Raw genomic sequence first — 14,748 nt, forward strand, 5'->3', positions numbered from 1 at the left:
ACATACGATTCTTTTATGATTCCCTTGGAACCGCCTCTCTATCTGTGATAGTATTCGTCCCAGTTAGGTGTGACGTTCACTTTGTCACCTTTTGCGAGGCTCCTATCTCGGAAACGAGGCCTCAGTCGTAAAAATGGAACTCACACTTTTTGCTTGTTTTCGTGTGAGGAATCACCTCCCAAGCGTTGTAAACGACCTTTAGAAACACCTTGTATATATAGTAGATGCAGCGGCAGTGCAGGATTAATCATCTAGGGGTACTGAAGGGGTGTGATGTTGAAATTGAAGAAAAAATTAAAGGCACGCATGTTTTAGCCACTAAATCAAATACTAATCAACATTTAGTAGGCATCTGTTGTAATGTACAATAGACACTGAAGAATACTAGCGCTTCATTTTTTGCTTGATTTTAGCACAATAACATGTTTAGACATTTGAAATGAACAGCTTGTTCAAGGGAGGCCAATGACATGCATGGACAAACCGGATGACTTTTTTTTCAGCTAGAGGCAAGAACAGCAGTCTAACTTCAATCTGACGGCATGTCATAATATGACACTGTAATAGCAAGTGTTTTCAGTTTAATGTAGGTTTTGAAAAGAGGGTATGATAGCACCCCTTCACAACATGCTGGCACTGCCCCTGAGTGGATGAAAGGAAGGATGGCCAGAAGAGCTAAATAAGAAGGAAAAAGGAAACACTCGCCAGACACTAGGAAAATATAATCATAGCCACAGGCTGCATCTTCAATTGTAGAGAAAAGAAAGATGGTAGAAAAGCAACTGCCATACATAAACAAAACACTACAATCGAAGTTCTCGCCTAGTTTAAACTCTGTAGAAATAACCGGTTTCACCAGGTGCACAAGACCAGTTAGTTTCCTTTAGGAGAATATGCACTGTGTTCATCTTAATGTCATCCTGATGATGTGTATAAATCTGGGCCGGTACTTTAGTATTATATGGACTACCTGTTGTCCGGGGAAGCAAAATAAACACTTATGGACATAATAGGAACACTGTATTTAATTACGTTAGGTACTTATCATAATGAATGTCAATTACACAAAGTAAGAAATTGCAATGGAATGAGGTAGTCCGTATAATACTAAAGTACCTCTGGGCCTGTCGCCTGCTCATATAGTTTATGAAATGGGAAATTTGATTTTAAACCGGCATCGGGCAAAGCAAACAAAGCACTCACTGTTGTTATTGTAATTTGGAATTAACTTTCGGGGACAGAATCGAACTTGGGGCTTAACTTTGGAGGGTGAGAACAAAACTTTTCGGTAATAGTTCGTTATATCGGAGACACATTAAAATCAGATATTTTGTGTTTCGCATGGTTCGTACTTACAAATTGTGTATTGCGGAACATAGTTCAAGGTGCCATTATGCTTTTTACACGAAAACAAACACAATTTTTTAGAGTGATTTTTTTATTCTTTTCTTCGCTTCTGTAACACACAATATGGCGGGCACATTTTGCCTCTGGTTATGGGTATGCAGTGTTTCCAACCTTCTTCACCAAAAAACACCTACTATCGTGTTCATCATGTGTGAAAATTTTACATTATGCACGGGCAGCTGGCGGATAGCCCCACGAACCATTTCCGATATGGTTAGGTTAGGCAAGCATAGTGGGAAAAAAAAAGGGGTTGGAAACACTGACAGGAGCTTACGTCTTCAAACGTATGCAGCATGCAGTTCACGTAGCGAAAGCAATGACAATTGTGCGTCGGTGAGATATTTCTCTTGAAAAATACATGATTTCCCGGTCAAATGTATTCCACGATGAAAGAAAATACCTCGACGAACGTTGGAAATCTTGGAGAAACTCATTTCCGTAAGTAGTTTCTCCTGTAAAAATGAAGAAACGTGTCTCCGATATAACGAACTGTTACAAACTTTCTATGCCATAAAAATATAACATCCACGACTATTTTGCTAAATAAGGAAATCATAAAAATGTCTTATTTGCTGTGTTTCTCGGGAGTTTTTAAATTCGTTGCTACTTTCATCTGAAATATTGATTTTCTCAAAAGTTCAGAGGGGCTGTAACCCCATCAGATCCTCCGCTGCTTTGGCCAGTGAATACGAGGTGTCCAGTGTGGGAAAATCTCAAACATTTCCTAACTTTCGAAAATTTGCGAACAAAAATTCGGGGGCCTTGCCCGCATACCCCTTCAAATTTCTGTCGCCATTTTTTGGGTACCCATATACTCTAATGTACTTATTTTTGAAAGCGAAAGGTGTGGCAGCTCCTTATTCATCAAGCGTTCGTCATGGAAAATTCGTCATCCATTTCCTACCTTTTGTTGCCAGCTATTGGCATATTTTGTTACTAGCGTTAACGTTTTGGATATATTGCATTACTTAAACCTGTTTACTAATCGCATTTTTAATATATTATTTTTGGTATTTCAAGATACGAGCGCAGAGAAAATTTTATTTATTATTCAAAGTAGCGTGCTTTAATTATTATTTCTCTCTACTTAAACCGGGTTACTAAGAAGAGTCAATGTAGAGGAGTGGCACATACTGAACAAACGTGGGATAAAATACCACCAAGAGACAAGACGCCCGATGAAGATACAGCGGATGTACTTCGAAAAGCATTTAATTTTTCCCATTTCCATTACATCGTAACTTACTAGAGGCAGATAGAAATAATTACTATTTGTATATCCAATGGATAAGCAAGGAAGAAAAGTGATTGTATGTGATAATGGAACCGGGGTAAGAACATGGTTGCTTTGATATGTAAATGTCAATATTATGAAATTTTCGTTTTCTTTTACTTTGAGCGTTAATGTTGATATAGCTATTCAATTGGATACAGTAATGATCTTGCGATATAATGTAGAAAATTTAAGTTTGAAGAATATTTACATACACTCGTGGACCGTTATAACTAAAGTAGCCGGCTGTAGATCTAATATTTTTAAGTATGAAAACATTAATCAAAATTTTTTGTCTTTGCCAAATAAAATCATGTGAATACATTATGATTATCGTATATTGGAAACGGACATGGTGTGTTGGTTGATTTCATTCAGAAGGGTCATTTTGTGCAGGGGGAAGTTTTGTGCAACTTTCTTCCACAGTCCTTTTGCCAGGGAATATTTACATTTTTTGGTACTACTTTACTATAACTGAGACACCTGTCAATGATTTATTTCACACTTTTTAACATTGCTAACGTACTATTCTGCATTCGGGAACATTTATTTAGCTGAAATTATGAATTTCTAACGAAAATAATGCACATTTCTTACATTTACGAGTACTTACTGTTCTTCCTTATTTCCACACAATATTGCGATAGCTTACCTGTTCATCGCACGTTGTGCCAGTGTTTTGTCGATTTGGAGTGTGCATGCAGTGTTGTATCCTTGTTCACCGAAAAATACCTTAATTTAAAAAAAAAATTAAAAACACTTCACGATATTTTTTCACGAAAAAGTTCAATTTTCGACATAAAGAGTAATTATTAAACCATTGACGTTAGCCCCAAAAAACATTGATGTTAGCACCAAAAACCATCCACGTTTAGCCCCAAAAACCATTGACGTTAGCCCAAAAATTCACGATAGCCCCACGAACCATCACGGGGACGAGGTATGCCTACTAGGTTAGGTTAGGCCTGTTGGGTTAGGTTCCATTAGCACTCCATTCAATTTAGCATATACGGACAACGGCACATCATATTATAGCGAAAAGACGGCGTCCGTTGAAACACTTACTATGGTGTTTACGTCATCAAACACATGGATGGCGGCAGCAGCAATAGCGTGTCGGAAATAGATTTACGTAGAAAACCACATGCATTCGCATTAAAATGGATCAAAACTATATTCCCGAACATCAACAACGCTACAGAAGATGATTTGCATAAGTACTTTCTCCTGTAAATTTGAAGAAATCTGTCTCAGGTATAGTAAAGTGTTACCATTACAGTAACTGAACATAGCGGCCCAAGTTCCGATTTTTTCATTTCAAATTAATAGAGGCACAAATGCATTTTTGACATGGTTCGATTACTATTTACGTCTGTTTACATGTACTTCACAAATCGAGGGGTCCCGTGTTCGATACCCGGTGGAGGCACAAGTGGTTCGGATCCCACTTTAAACTGTAGGTCCAGTCCCGATTAGCCTTACTGTGCATAAAGTGGACTTAAAACACCAACTCAAAACCAAACATGTACTTCAGAGTCTTTGTGATTACTTACTGCTTGTTTTCTGGAGAACGACATTTCTCTTCTGTATACTTCTGTATGATTCTTTGTGAGCAACCATTTGTTTACAATGTCGTCTTGGATATGGACTTCTGTAACAGTTTCATACATCGGAGACACATTTGTTCAATTTTACACAAGAAACTACTTACGGAAATGAATTTCTCCAAGGTTTACAACGTTCGTCGAGGTATTTTCTTTCATTGTGGAATATATTTCACCAGGAAATCATGTATATTTCAAGAGAAATATCTCAGCGACGCACAATTGCCGTTGCTTTCATTTGCTTGCCCTACAACAACCGGATGCTGCGTACATTTGATGACGTAAGCCCCTGTCAGTGTTTCAACCCCCCTTTTTTACTATGCTTGCCTAACCCAACCAAACCTAACCTAACCTTATCGGAAATGGTTTGTGGGCTATCCGTCAGCTACCCGAGCATAATGTATAATTTCCACCGGTGACGAACACGAAAGTAAGTATTTTTCAGTGAAGAAGGTTGAAACACTGCATACCCACAAAGTGAGTCAAGATATGCCCGTCATACTGTGTGTTCCGGAAGGGAAGAAAGGAATAAAAAAAGCACTCTGAATATGAAAATTTGCGTTTGTTTTCGTGTAAAAAGCATAATGGCACCTTGAACTATGTTCCGCAATACACAATTGGTAAGTACGAACCATGCAAAACACAAAATATGCGATTTTAATGTGTCTCTGATCTATGAAACTGTTACCATTGCCTGCTGCAGCCATCTACTTCATGGGCGTGGATTGTGAAGAGGTATTGCATTTCTAAATGCTTTTGTTAGGTTAGGTTAACTTTAGTTGTTATGTTAGGTGGGTCAGGTTTAGGAGTCTTAACATGAAAATAATGTCCCTAATTACTTTCCACACCTGATTACATAATATCTGGTCTTAAGGCTCCCATGAAAATTTGTGAAAGCTCTGTGTTTGAAACTAACAGATGCTTGCTTAAGCTACTTTTCAAATTGCAAGGTATTGCAATAATACTTAGTAAAGCATTTGACTGTGCAAATTGGGGTACTTGTCTGCTATCCTTCGGACACATTTATTTATTTTTACAGAAGAAACTACTTACCGTAATAAGTTCCTGTAGCATTGTCGAACATCGGGAAGGTGTTTTGTGTGATGTGGGAATGTTTCATAGCTGAAATTCATGTTGTTTGTTGAAAATTAATTCTCCGCCGGAGAATAGCTAGCGCCACGAACCATTGGCGCGTGGATAGGTTAGTTCTGTTAGGTTAGGAAACATAGTTAAAATTTGGTGTCGTGTTAGTATCAGGATCTAGAAATTGGAAATAATTGCGAACCATTGGCGCTAGCCCCACAAACCATTGGCACGTGGTTAGGTTAGGAAACATAGTTAAAATTTGGTGTCGTGTTAGTATCAGGATCTAGAAATTGGAAATAATTGCAAACCATTGGTGCTAGCCCCACGAACCATTGGCGTGTGGTTAGGTTAGTTCGTCTCAGGCAAGCGAAAAGGCCTATCAGAAAGACGTACTGGTAATGTGAAAAATTACAATTAATTTCATCAAAACAACGTTGATACACCTTCAGGAATGTTCCGCGAAGCAGATACGTAAGTACGAATGTCAAAAATTGACGAAACGAAAAAATTAGAGGTGTCCGAAGGATAGTAAATTTTTACCCATCTAAAACTTGCATGCACTGCAAATTCGCTGAAAAAGTGTAATTTTTCACATTACAAGTATTTATTGTTCGTTGCTAATTCGCTTTCGTTACACACAATATGGGGGGCAAATCTTGACTCACGTTGTCAATCGTCAGCTGATATGCAGAAGAAATGTGTTTTCACTATACCATACTGTTACCAAGAACTTTACACAAATTCAAACTTTCTCATCCTCATTTATCACTTATTTGCAAACATCATTCTGCATTTGGAAGTCAGGCCTTTGCCTTTCTTTCTTGTATTCTCTCACAAATAAGTGATAAATCAGCATCCTGCAATTTACGAGATATTGGACAATGAAAATACTTTCTTGGATTATCAATCTGGTGATTCGAATATCAACATGGACAGGCTTCAAAGTTCTCTGGAGCTGATATTAGATCCTTATAAGGATTTCACCAGTTCCCAACTGCAAGAAGACTGTAACACACAAGTAGCATAGTAAGAACCAAGATATAACTTTTAAAAATATATATATATTTTTTAAAGAATTATAGACAGTTTGTAAGTTTACCAGCACTTTGTAATGCATATTGTATTTATTTACCTTTTTTCCTTGTAGTTCGTTAAATGTGGGTATGCTGGATCAAACTTTCCAGCTCACATCTTCCCATCAATGGTTGGGCGACCAATCATTCGAGCTGCAAACAAAATTGGTGACATTGAAGTTAAGGTGAGATCTTTTATAAAGTACATTATGCATATTTTATGTTGCATTTTTATGTTAATATGATGTTAAATAATAGAGTAAATGTTGTATATGTTCATGAGCATATTGCAAATGTTTATTTATGTAAATAGGCAGTTGCTCTCGTTTTTATTGATTATTTTCACAAACTACAAAACATGAATTTGAATTTTAGTATAATATAGTTGTACTTTGTGAAAATATTTGCAACTGTGAAATTGTAAATCTCATTTATCCCAAAGTATTAATGTCTTTGTGTGCATATATGTGTGTGTCTGAGAGAGAGAGAGAGAGAGAGAGAGAGAGAGGCGTATAACCTCTTTACTGAAATGGAAGTTATATGAACATGCAATATATTGCCCTAATTCATGTGAATGATATATGAATGTGCCCTAGGTAGGAATAAAAGGTAAGTATACAAGTAAAAAAAAAATTCTCTTAAGTGTAACAAAATTATATTTTGTCCAAAGATTGTGTAAAGTGTTATTTATTCTAGCCTCTGAGTATTATTGTTAATATTTGCATTTGGATTCTATTCATATGATGATTTATTTCTTAAAGTATTAAATATGCTGTGTAATAATTACAGATATACGTAGTAATCACATTTTCCACAAAGCTGTTTCTAGTTTGTTCTATTAATTTCAGTGGCCACTGCCACCATCCTTGTTGCTTGGGGCATTTCTGTTGCTCTTTGGTCCTCGATTGGCTCTAGGTTTGGGTGTATCAAAAAAAAAAAAACTTTTTTCGAAATGTTGGGGTGGCTGGTGCAGAAAAGTGGCCATTTGTGACCCAAAAGACCTCTGATTTTTGTCAGATTTTTTGAAGATCGTTTAGGTGGTGCTCATCGACCTTGAAGTTTTGATAGTGATTTGGTTATGCAACACACACAACAGTTTCACAAAAATGTCATTATTTGGCTATTTCGTGTCTTTTTTTCTGCATTATGGTAGTTTATTGTTTTGTTTATGGCAAATTTGTTACATTCGTGCCTCAGGGGTGGTTTCCTATGCTGTTTATGTATGCTTTTGGTCAAAAATTGTCAATTTGAGGCTAAAAATTCCATTTTTTCTATTGATGTTTTCCAATTGGTTTCGACTTTGTGTTTTATTCGAAAGTTTTCTGATATAAAAGACTAAATAAAATATTTTGGCTTTCTAATTGCTAACAGTTCCTCAATTACTGTCCAGCGCTTCGGTTATTTTCATAGCTTATTATGCTTTGAAAATAACCCAGAGCTCACCACGAGGAGGTGGCTGGACTACGAGCTCCAAGAATTATGTTGGCAAACATAATTTTACTAAGGGGCAGACCAAGGTTTTTCTTGTAGTTTTCTCCTTGAACTTTATAGTAACTTTTTGTTCGAAATGTCGGGATATGTTCTGTAGATTCCAATTTCGCTTTGATGTAGCCATCACGTGCGCTGGTGCCGAAATTGGGAAGAAGCAGCCTCTGTGATAATTTTCACAAGTTGCTCCACTCCTTGTGTGTGGCAGGGGAAGTCTTGAATTTCCGCTATTTTTTTTTTTTTTTGTTTTTAATGTAGTCATCTACTTCTTCATTTGTAATATTATTGGTCAACGGAGGCTCATGGAGGGAGCATGAAGCCCAATCAACCATGTCATAGTATTGGTCTGCATTAAAATTGATGTTTGGTAAAACAAAAGTGCGAATTCTTTTGCCTTTTTTCAATCCTCTTGCTTTCTTAATTCTTTGCCAACCAAGACTTCTTATTTCTGGGTTTTGGTCGGTTATTAAAGCCAGCAGGAGATTTTCAGGATGGGCAAAGAATGTGTTTTGTTGAATGACCCTATCAATCAGTTCTCTCAAATGGTGTTGGAGAAATCGGGACAAGTGGATCAAATTCCAGAGGTGTCGGGCTCCGTCAGTTATCGATGGTTCCTTCTTGATCCGAAACCACACCGGTGTGTACACCTTCATTATGTACGTTGCAATAAGCTGCAGTTTTTCAGAGGGGTGGGGCGTGCTTACATACAGCCGCAGCACTCGTTAACCACCGCGACTGGACAAGTGGCCCGGGCTATTTCCTCACTAGACTGCACAGACAAACACCGCTCGAAACAGATATTGTTGGTCTGTGCTTAAATCTGTTATACCTGACATTCATTCCACCCAGCGGACTGTGATAGGTTCAAACTTACAAATCCTAAGATTTTCACAGGTTTGTATGGCTGTTCCAATCGGTCCTGAAAGTTTCGACGGACCTTTCGTGGCACCATCGAAACGGCAATTCGCTTAAGTGAAGAAGACAAACTGCATGTTGGAGTGGCTTGCCGACTTTATCTTCAATCAAACGCATGACTCCGCCTTTCCACCCTGTGTTTACCGGTGTGCCGTCACACCCGATCACTTGTAGATCAGACAAGTTGATGTTGTTCTCTTCAATGAAATGGGAAATACTATTTTTAATCTCCTCGGCAGTTCCAGATAAGGGCGTTGTGTGGCCTAAATAAATGGATCCCGGTTCTTCTACCAAACACACATGTTCTTCAAAGATATCTTTACGGTAAAAACGATCTCCTTTTTGCTCCTTCGCTAAGTTTTATCTTTACATCCATCGAAGTAAAGTCCACGGATATGTTTATGTTCTGACTTTGATGTAGACTGAATTTGAGCTCGAAGTTTTTGCATTTCTCACGTCACTTTGCTTTTATCAACAACACTGTCTTTATTGTCAGGTGAAATTATTCCCACATCTTCCAAAGTAGCAGATACTATAAGAGCAACTTGTCTCCTCGAAGCCCCGGTTCTATAGGCAGCTGAAGCAACGTTTTTTAGATCGAGGCGTGTCTGTGTTTTTACTGATTTTGAGGTTGATTCCACGGGCTCAAAATCTGCATCATTTTCGCTAGTTCCAGAAATTTCAGTTGTACTCGAAGATTCTTCCGTCATCAAGGATCCCGTCCTCCTTCTCTTCATACTGTGGTATCCGTAACGTTTGTCTTCGACACAGAGCGTTTCTCCCTTCTTTCAGCCTTTTTTCGAATTTCTTCCATCATTTTAGAATCCACCTTTCCAATTATCATTTTCCTATTCCTTCGCTGGTCCATAAGAAAAGGTCGCTCTGCTTCTGACACTTTGTTCACTCTTTCCCAGTTGCAAAACTGTCCTGGGTCGGTACACTTGCACGAGCACATATCCAAGAGTTTTTGTCCACTTTCCTTAAAACGTTTCACCTTTTCTTCAGCCAAAGCACGTTTTCCAGATTTTCGCAAATTCATTGAAGATTTGTTATAATCCAAAATCATGTTCACCACTCGTTTTTTGGACCCTGTAGGAATCCAAGCCTTTGTCCAGATTTGTATCGTCTTATTCACGGTAGCGTTCACAAAATCACTGAGGGAGGGATTTTCGCCTCTTGCATCTTTTCTGCACATTTTTCCCCAAAGAAAATGTTTCATAACATCACAATAACTTGGAAGTCTATTGTCCGAAAGCTCTTCTGGCCACCCAAATAAGAAGTCCTTGTCAGTTTGATGCAACACTTTCTTCTTACTCATTTTGCGAAATCACTTTCTAACAATTAGTAACTGCGCAGTAAACAGCGACAAAAATGCACACAAGCAAGTAATATTCAATTATCGACACACAAGCGCAACACTCCAAGCAGTTTACAGCCACAAGGAACAAGGCAGACTAAGCGTCTCATATTGAAAACAAACAAACCCCTCCGCTCCGGCCACTCCCTCCCCTCCTCTACCCCCTCCAAGAGCACCGATGCTTGCCGACTGTCTGCTGCTCTCAACCCCTTCTCCCCCACTCCATCTGTGATAACCCCGAGATCACATCCCCTTCCCCACCCAGTTCTGTTTCGTTCGCTTCAGTTTCTTCTTCTTTTGTTTTCTCCACTCTCCAGCAAAAGCATATGTGAACAGCATAGAAAACCACCCCTGAGGCACGAATGTAACGTATTTGTCATAAACAAAACAATAAACGACCATAATGCATAAAAAAAAGACATGAAATAGCCAATAATGACTTTGTGAAATTGTTGTGTGTTGCATAACCAAATCACTATCAAAACTTCAAGGTCGATGCGCGCCACATAAACTACGTCCAAGAAATCTGAAAAAATCAGACTTATTTTTGGTCACAAATGGCCACTTTTCTGCACTAGCCACCTTAACATTTGGAAAAGAAAGTTTTTTTCGATACACCCTACTCTAGGTGCTTTGTTGTCGCCTATCTGCCTAACTCTGTGTCATCTGCCATTCACACTCAAGAAGTTCCAAAGAGGATGGTGGCAGTAAAGGTAAAAAAAAAAAAAAAGGTAAAGTGCTCCCCTGTGCACCATGCCATGAAGGCGTATAGGGGGTGGGGGGGTAATGCCCCACACTTTCTTGATCCGGTCGTGAGTGGGGGTGATGTGATCAGCATCACGCTCCTGACCGCCTTTACCCCCCAGGGTTTCCCCCAGGTACCCATGTTATTCGACACTGGGTGGGTGCCGGGGCCGCTTCCATCGTTAGAAAAGTTCCCGGATTTGAACCGGCCGGGGATCGAACCCGGGACCTTTAGCATGGTAGTCAGATGCGTTACCGACTGAGCCACCGTGGATGGTGGCAGTGGCCACTGAAATTTATAGAACAAGCTATAGACAACTTCGCAGAAAGCATGATTGCTAGGTTTCTCTAATTATTCACTACCGCATCCCAAAGTATGAATACTGTGTAATGTTAACTACTTGTTTTGAAACTTGAAAAAGATGGAAATATAAAAAGTATAAAGCTTGTGTACAAAATTGCCAGATTAACTAAGTCAGGTGAGGGATTTTACAGTGATTTATATTTGGAGATGGAAGAACCTGACGTCTTTTCATTTCAGGATGTTTGTGTACAAGTAAGGAGTCAACAATGCTGTAAGCTTAAAAGTTTGTATGGAATTAAAAGATGTCTACTCAATTGCTTTTGAGTGGTAGGAGTGGCATGGTTTTACTGTCCGTGTGTGTTCATGTATTAACAATGCAGCAATACAGTATTCTCAAAGCTGGTTTTTTTTTGTAAAGACTGTGTGGAGATGAAAATATCTGTCCACAGGTGATTATTGCCATCTCCAATAGCTGGTTCATTTATGTTATATGTTATTTTTTCTAGCTTTGTAGGGTCATCGCGATGATAATGATATATAATTGAAAGAAGGTCCAAAGTGGTAATTTGTAATCAAGGATCCTGTGTTCAATGTGTGGTGGAATCCCACTTTAAACTGGAATTCCAGTCCTGATTGGCCTGTCTGTGCAGAAAGTGGTCTTAAAAAGGAATTCTCTAAGTTTGATTGATGATTTCGATTTGGATTATTTTATTTCTTATTTCTGCCACTTCTGGCTAATTGCGAAGATGAGGATGCGTGATGAAATTGATGAAGGGACACTCACAGAGAACTCCCCTGCCCAGGCCCGAATTCAAACCTGGAACTCTCTTTAAGTTTTCCTGGAACTTTAATCCCCTGACAGAAACAAACACCCATGGTGAGGCTCAAACCCAGAACTTTTGGTGGGAAGAGCTTGAATCAAATGCTAAAAGCAAACAACCACAGACGTGGCATTGTGCCACTACAGCTAATATTCAGTATAAACACCTGATCTCTCCCGCATGTTCCACTCTCCCATACTTTTCTTTCCTGATTCTGCTCTGCCTCCCCGATAGCATAGTAGCAACACTGTCACCTTTTCACAAGGGATCCCACTTTTAAACTGTTAGTCCAGTCCCATTAACCTACAGAGATCTCACATGCAGAGGTATGTGACATGGCAACAGTGCGAATTGTTGCTGTTGATTTGATTGTTCTCAAGTGACATACTTTACTTCGGTGTGATTGCTTCCTTAATTGCAAGATGGCAACATTCAAGTTTTTTATTCCAAAAATTATTTCATCTTGTGTTCCATATCAGTTTATTCCTTACAACTGTGGCTTGCATTTTGATCATCTGAACATATTTTATTATCTGATACTAAACAGTGATTCAAATAAAGATAATATAATTCAGTGTTGTATCACCTGAGTGTCACATAGAACCCAGTTCGATTCCTTTAGTGAGAAATTTTCTGTTAAAGTCCCTGCATAATCACTTATGTGGTTTACATAAACAGTCATCAATGCTTACCTAGGTGTTGTAAAGGTGGCTGGAGCATGTTGCTGATATCGCCACCAGAGATCATTAGCATCATACGTTCTGGTACCAACCACTCATGATGAATATGCAGTAACCCATGTAATGTTTCCTTTTCCTCAAAAACTAAACAACTATGCTTCATAATGAGAATACTAGTCATTTTGAATAACACGGAATGTTAAATTGAAACTAGTTATGTACAAAAGTGTTGCTAATCTTCTTAGTACTAACCTTACCTTAAATTTTAAGCATATAAAGAAGGTAAAAACAGTAATATTGTGTTATTCATGAACATTGCTAATTTTGTAAAACAGGGAACAGGTAATGTGCTAGTTGCAAAGTTGGTAAGGATAGAATGTTTTAATACAGTTACATTATGTAATGATAAATCTCAGACTTTTAATGAAAATTTTATAGTATTTAGTCAGTCAAACCATTAGGAGTGCAATTTGTGGGACTTTTTTCATTGGCTAGATTAGGCTAGAATTCTGAATGAAACCCATATCCTTTGATTTGCCATTGAAAGAGATATTTATGTACGATGAAAAATCTTTCATTGCTGTATGACATATGTGATACTGAGTCCATTTACCCATGAAAAAAATTACATATTGTAATTATGGCGCTATAGTAAAATGTTAAGAGTAAGTTACCCAGATTGCATGATGTCATAAATTTTTCACTCATGATATTAATGCAGGAAGAAAAAAGTTAATATGGTACATTGTTTCCCATAATCTACCTTTTTGCATGAATACATTACTATATTGCAAATTTGCAGGGTTAGTAATAAGAGAGCTCTCAATTTTCATGCTATTTGCGTAGTTTTCAATAACTAATCAAAAGCTATGGATTTTTTGTTCATAATTTTTAATTGTGTTAATTTATTTTCACATATACTTTCTGAGTAAGAATGTTGCTCATTTTTTGTGTGATTTCATATCTTTACATGTAACACAGATAGTAATATATCAAATCATCATCACCATCATGATAGTGTTGTACATACTCAGTGTTATTAGTGGAATAAATGGCTGGGGGATTCTAGTGACAATCATTGTAAATGTAATATAAAGCCATTCAGGACTGTGGCGCAACAGGTCATCTGCTCACCATTAGGTTGTGTTCAGTAGATTGTACAGCTTCAGTTCTTGAGTAATTTGTTTAAAAAAACACCAGAATTATTGTTCAGTATTGTGTTGAATACTTCATACGTTACGTAGCTGGTTGTATATTTAATGTTTATTTTCTGCCCTTGAAATGCTGCACAGGAGTATGCTAATGTACCAGTAAGTAAGCATGCTTTGTCCCAGGACAGCATGCATTCGAGCTTGGTTCTGGAGCTTTGCATATCAGTGGACCAGTACATATTTCAATACTTTGTTCTGGTATTTGTTTTATACCTTTCACTAAATTTGTAGCATTGACCTTTAACCTGTCGTTACTCATGCCAGTGTCAGCGTATTTTATTTTTTAAATGTAGCTTTATCTATTTTAATGCAAACTATTCAGTGTTTTATGAGTTGTATTTTAGACGCAAGGACCTGGTCCCTAGTAAGGAATGAGTCGTGAGCCGGGCGTCAGACTGCCCCGTGGGAGACATAGGTTCGATGCCCAGGGTGTGTGATCTAAAGTCAAAATTTTCCAGCCTTGTAACACCATAAATTGGCTCTGGGGTTCATGCAGCCTCAAATAAATGACTACCTGGCAGGTAAAGGTGATTGAAGCATGGTGCCATCACACCACCTTCAAGAAATTTACAAGATTGAGAATGTGTGGAGCCTTATCTTCACATCCCATTATGTGCCTTTAGAACACTGTGCAATTTACACAGAGAACTTTATCTTTACCTTTTACCTAATTGTTGTTTGCCTTTCTTACACTGATTTATTCAAGCTGAGAATCAGCAATCGTGCCAGTCTGCATTGTTATGTACAATATGTGTATGCAGGTAATAAACTTTTTGCTTTATTAT

General features: G+C 38.1%; 1 protein-coding gene across 2 annotated transcripts in view; it reads left to right on the top strand.

Annotated features, from left to right (window-relative positions):
• Positions 1 to 2,287: 2,287 nt before the first annotated feature.
• Positions 2,288 to 14,748, top strand: part of Arp2 (Actin-related protein 2) — a 34,038-nt gene continuing 21,577 nt past the window's right edge. The window contains exons 1-2 of one of the 2 annotated variants that reach the window (XM_083111462.1): positions 2,288 to 2,738; positions 6,518 to 6,628. In XM_083111462.1, coding sequence (XP_082967588.1) covers positions 2,691 to 2,738; positions 6,518 to 6,628 — 159 coding nt within the window. In that variant the 5' untranslated portion in view covers positions 2,288 to 2,690. Of the gene's footprint in view, positions 2,739 to 6,517; positions 6,629 to 14,048; positions 14,063 to 14,748 lie in introns of those variants that run through there. The other variant, XM_083111463.1, reaches the window with a different exon arrangement.

This window comes from Lepisma saccharinum, chromosome 25, assembly GCF_977018435.1.
Source record: "Lepisma saccharinum chromosome 25, izLepSacc3.1, whole genome shotgun sequence".
In the NCBI taxonomy this organism is placed as follows: Eukaryota; Metazoa; Arthropoda; class Insecta; order Zygentoma; family Lepismatidae; genus Lepisma; species Lepisma saccharinum.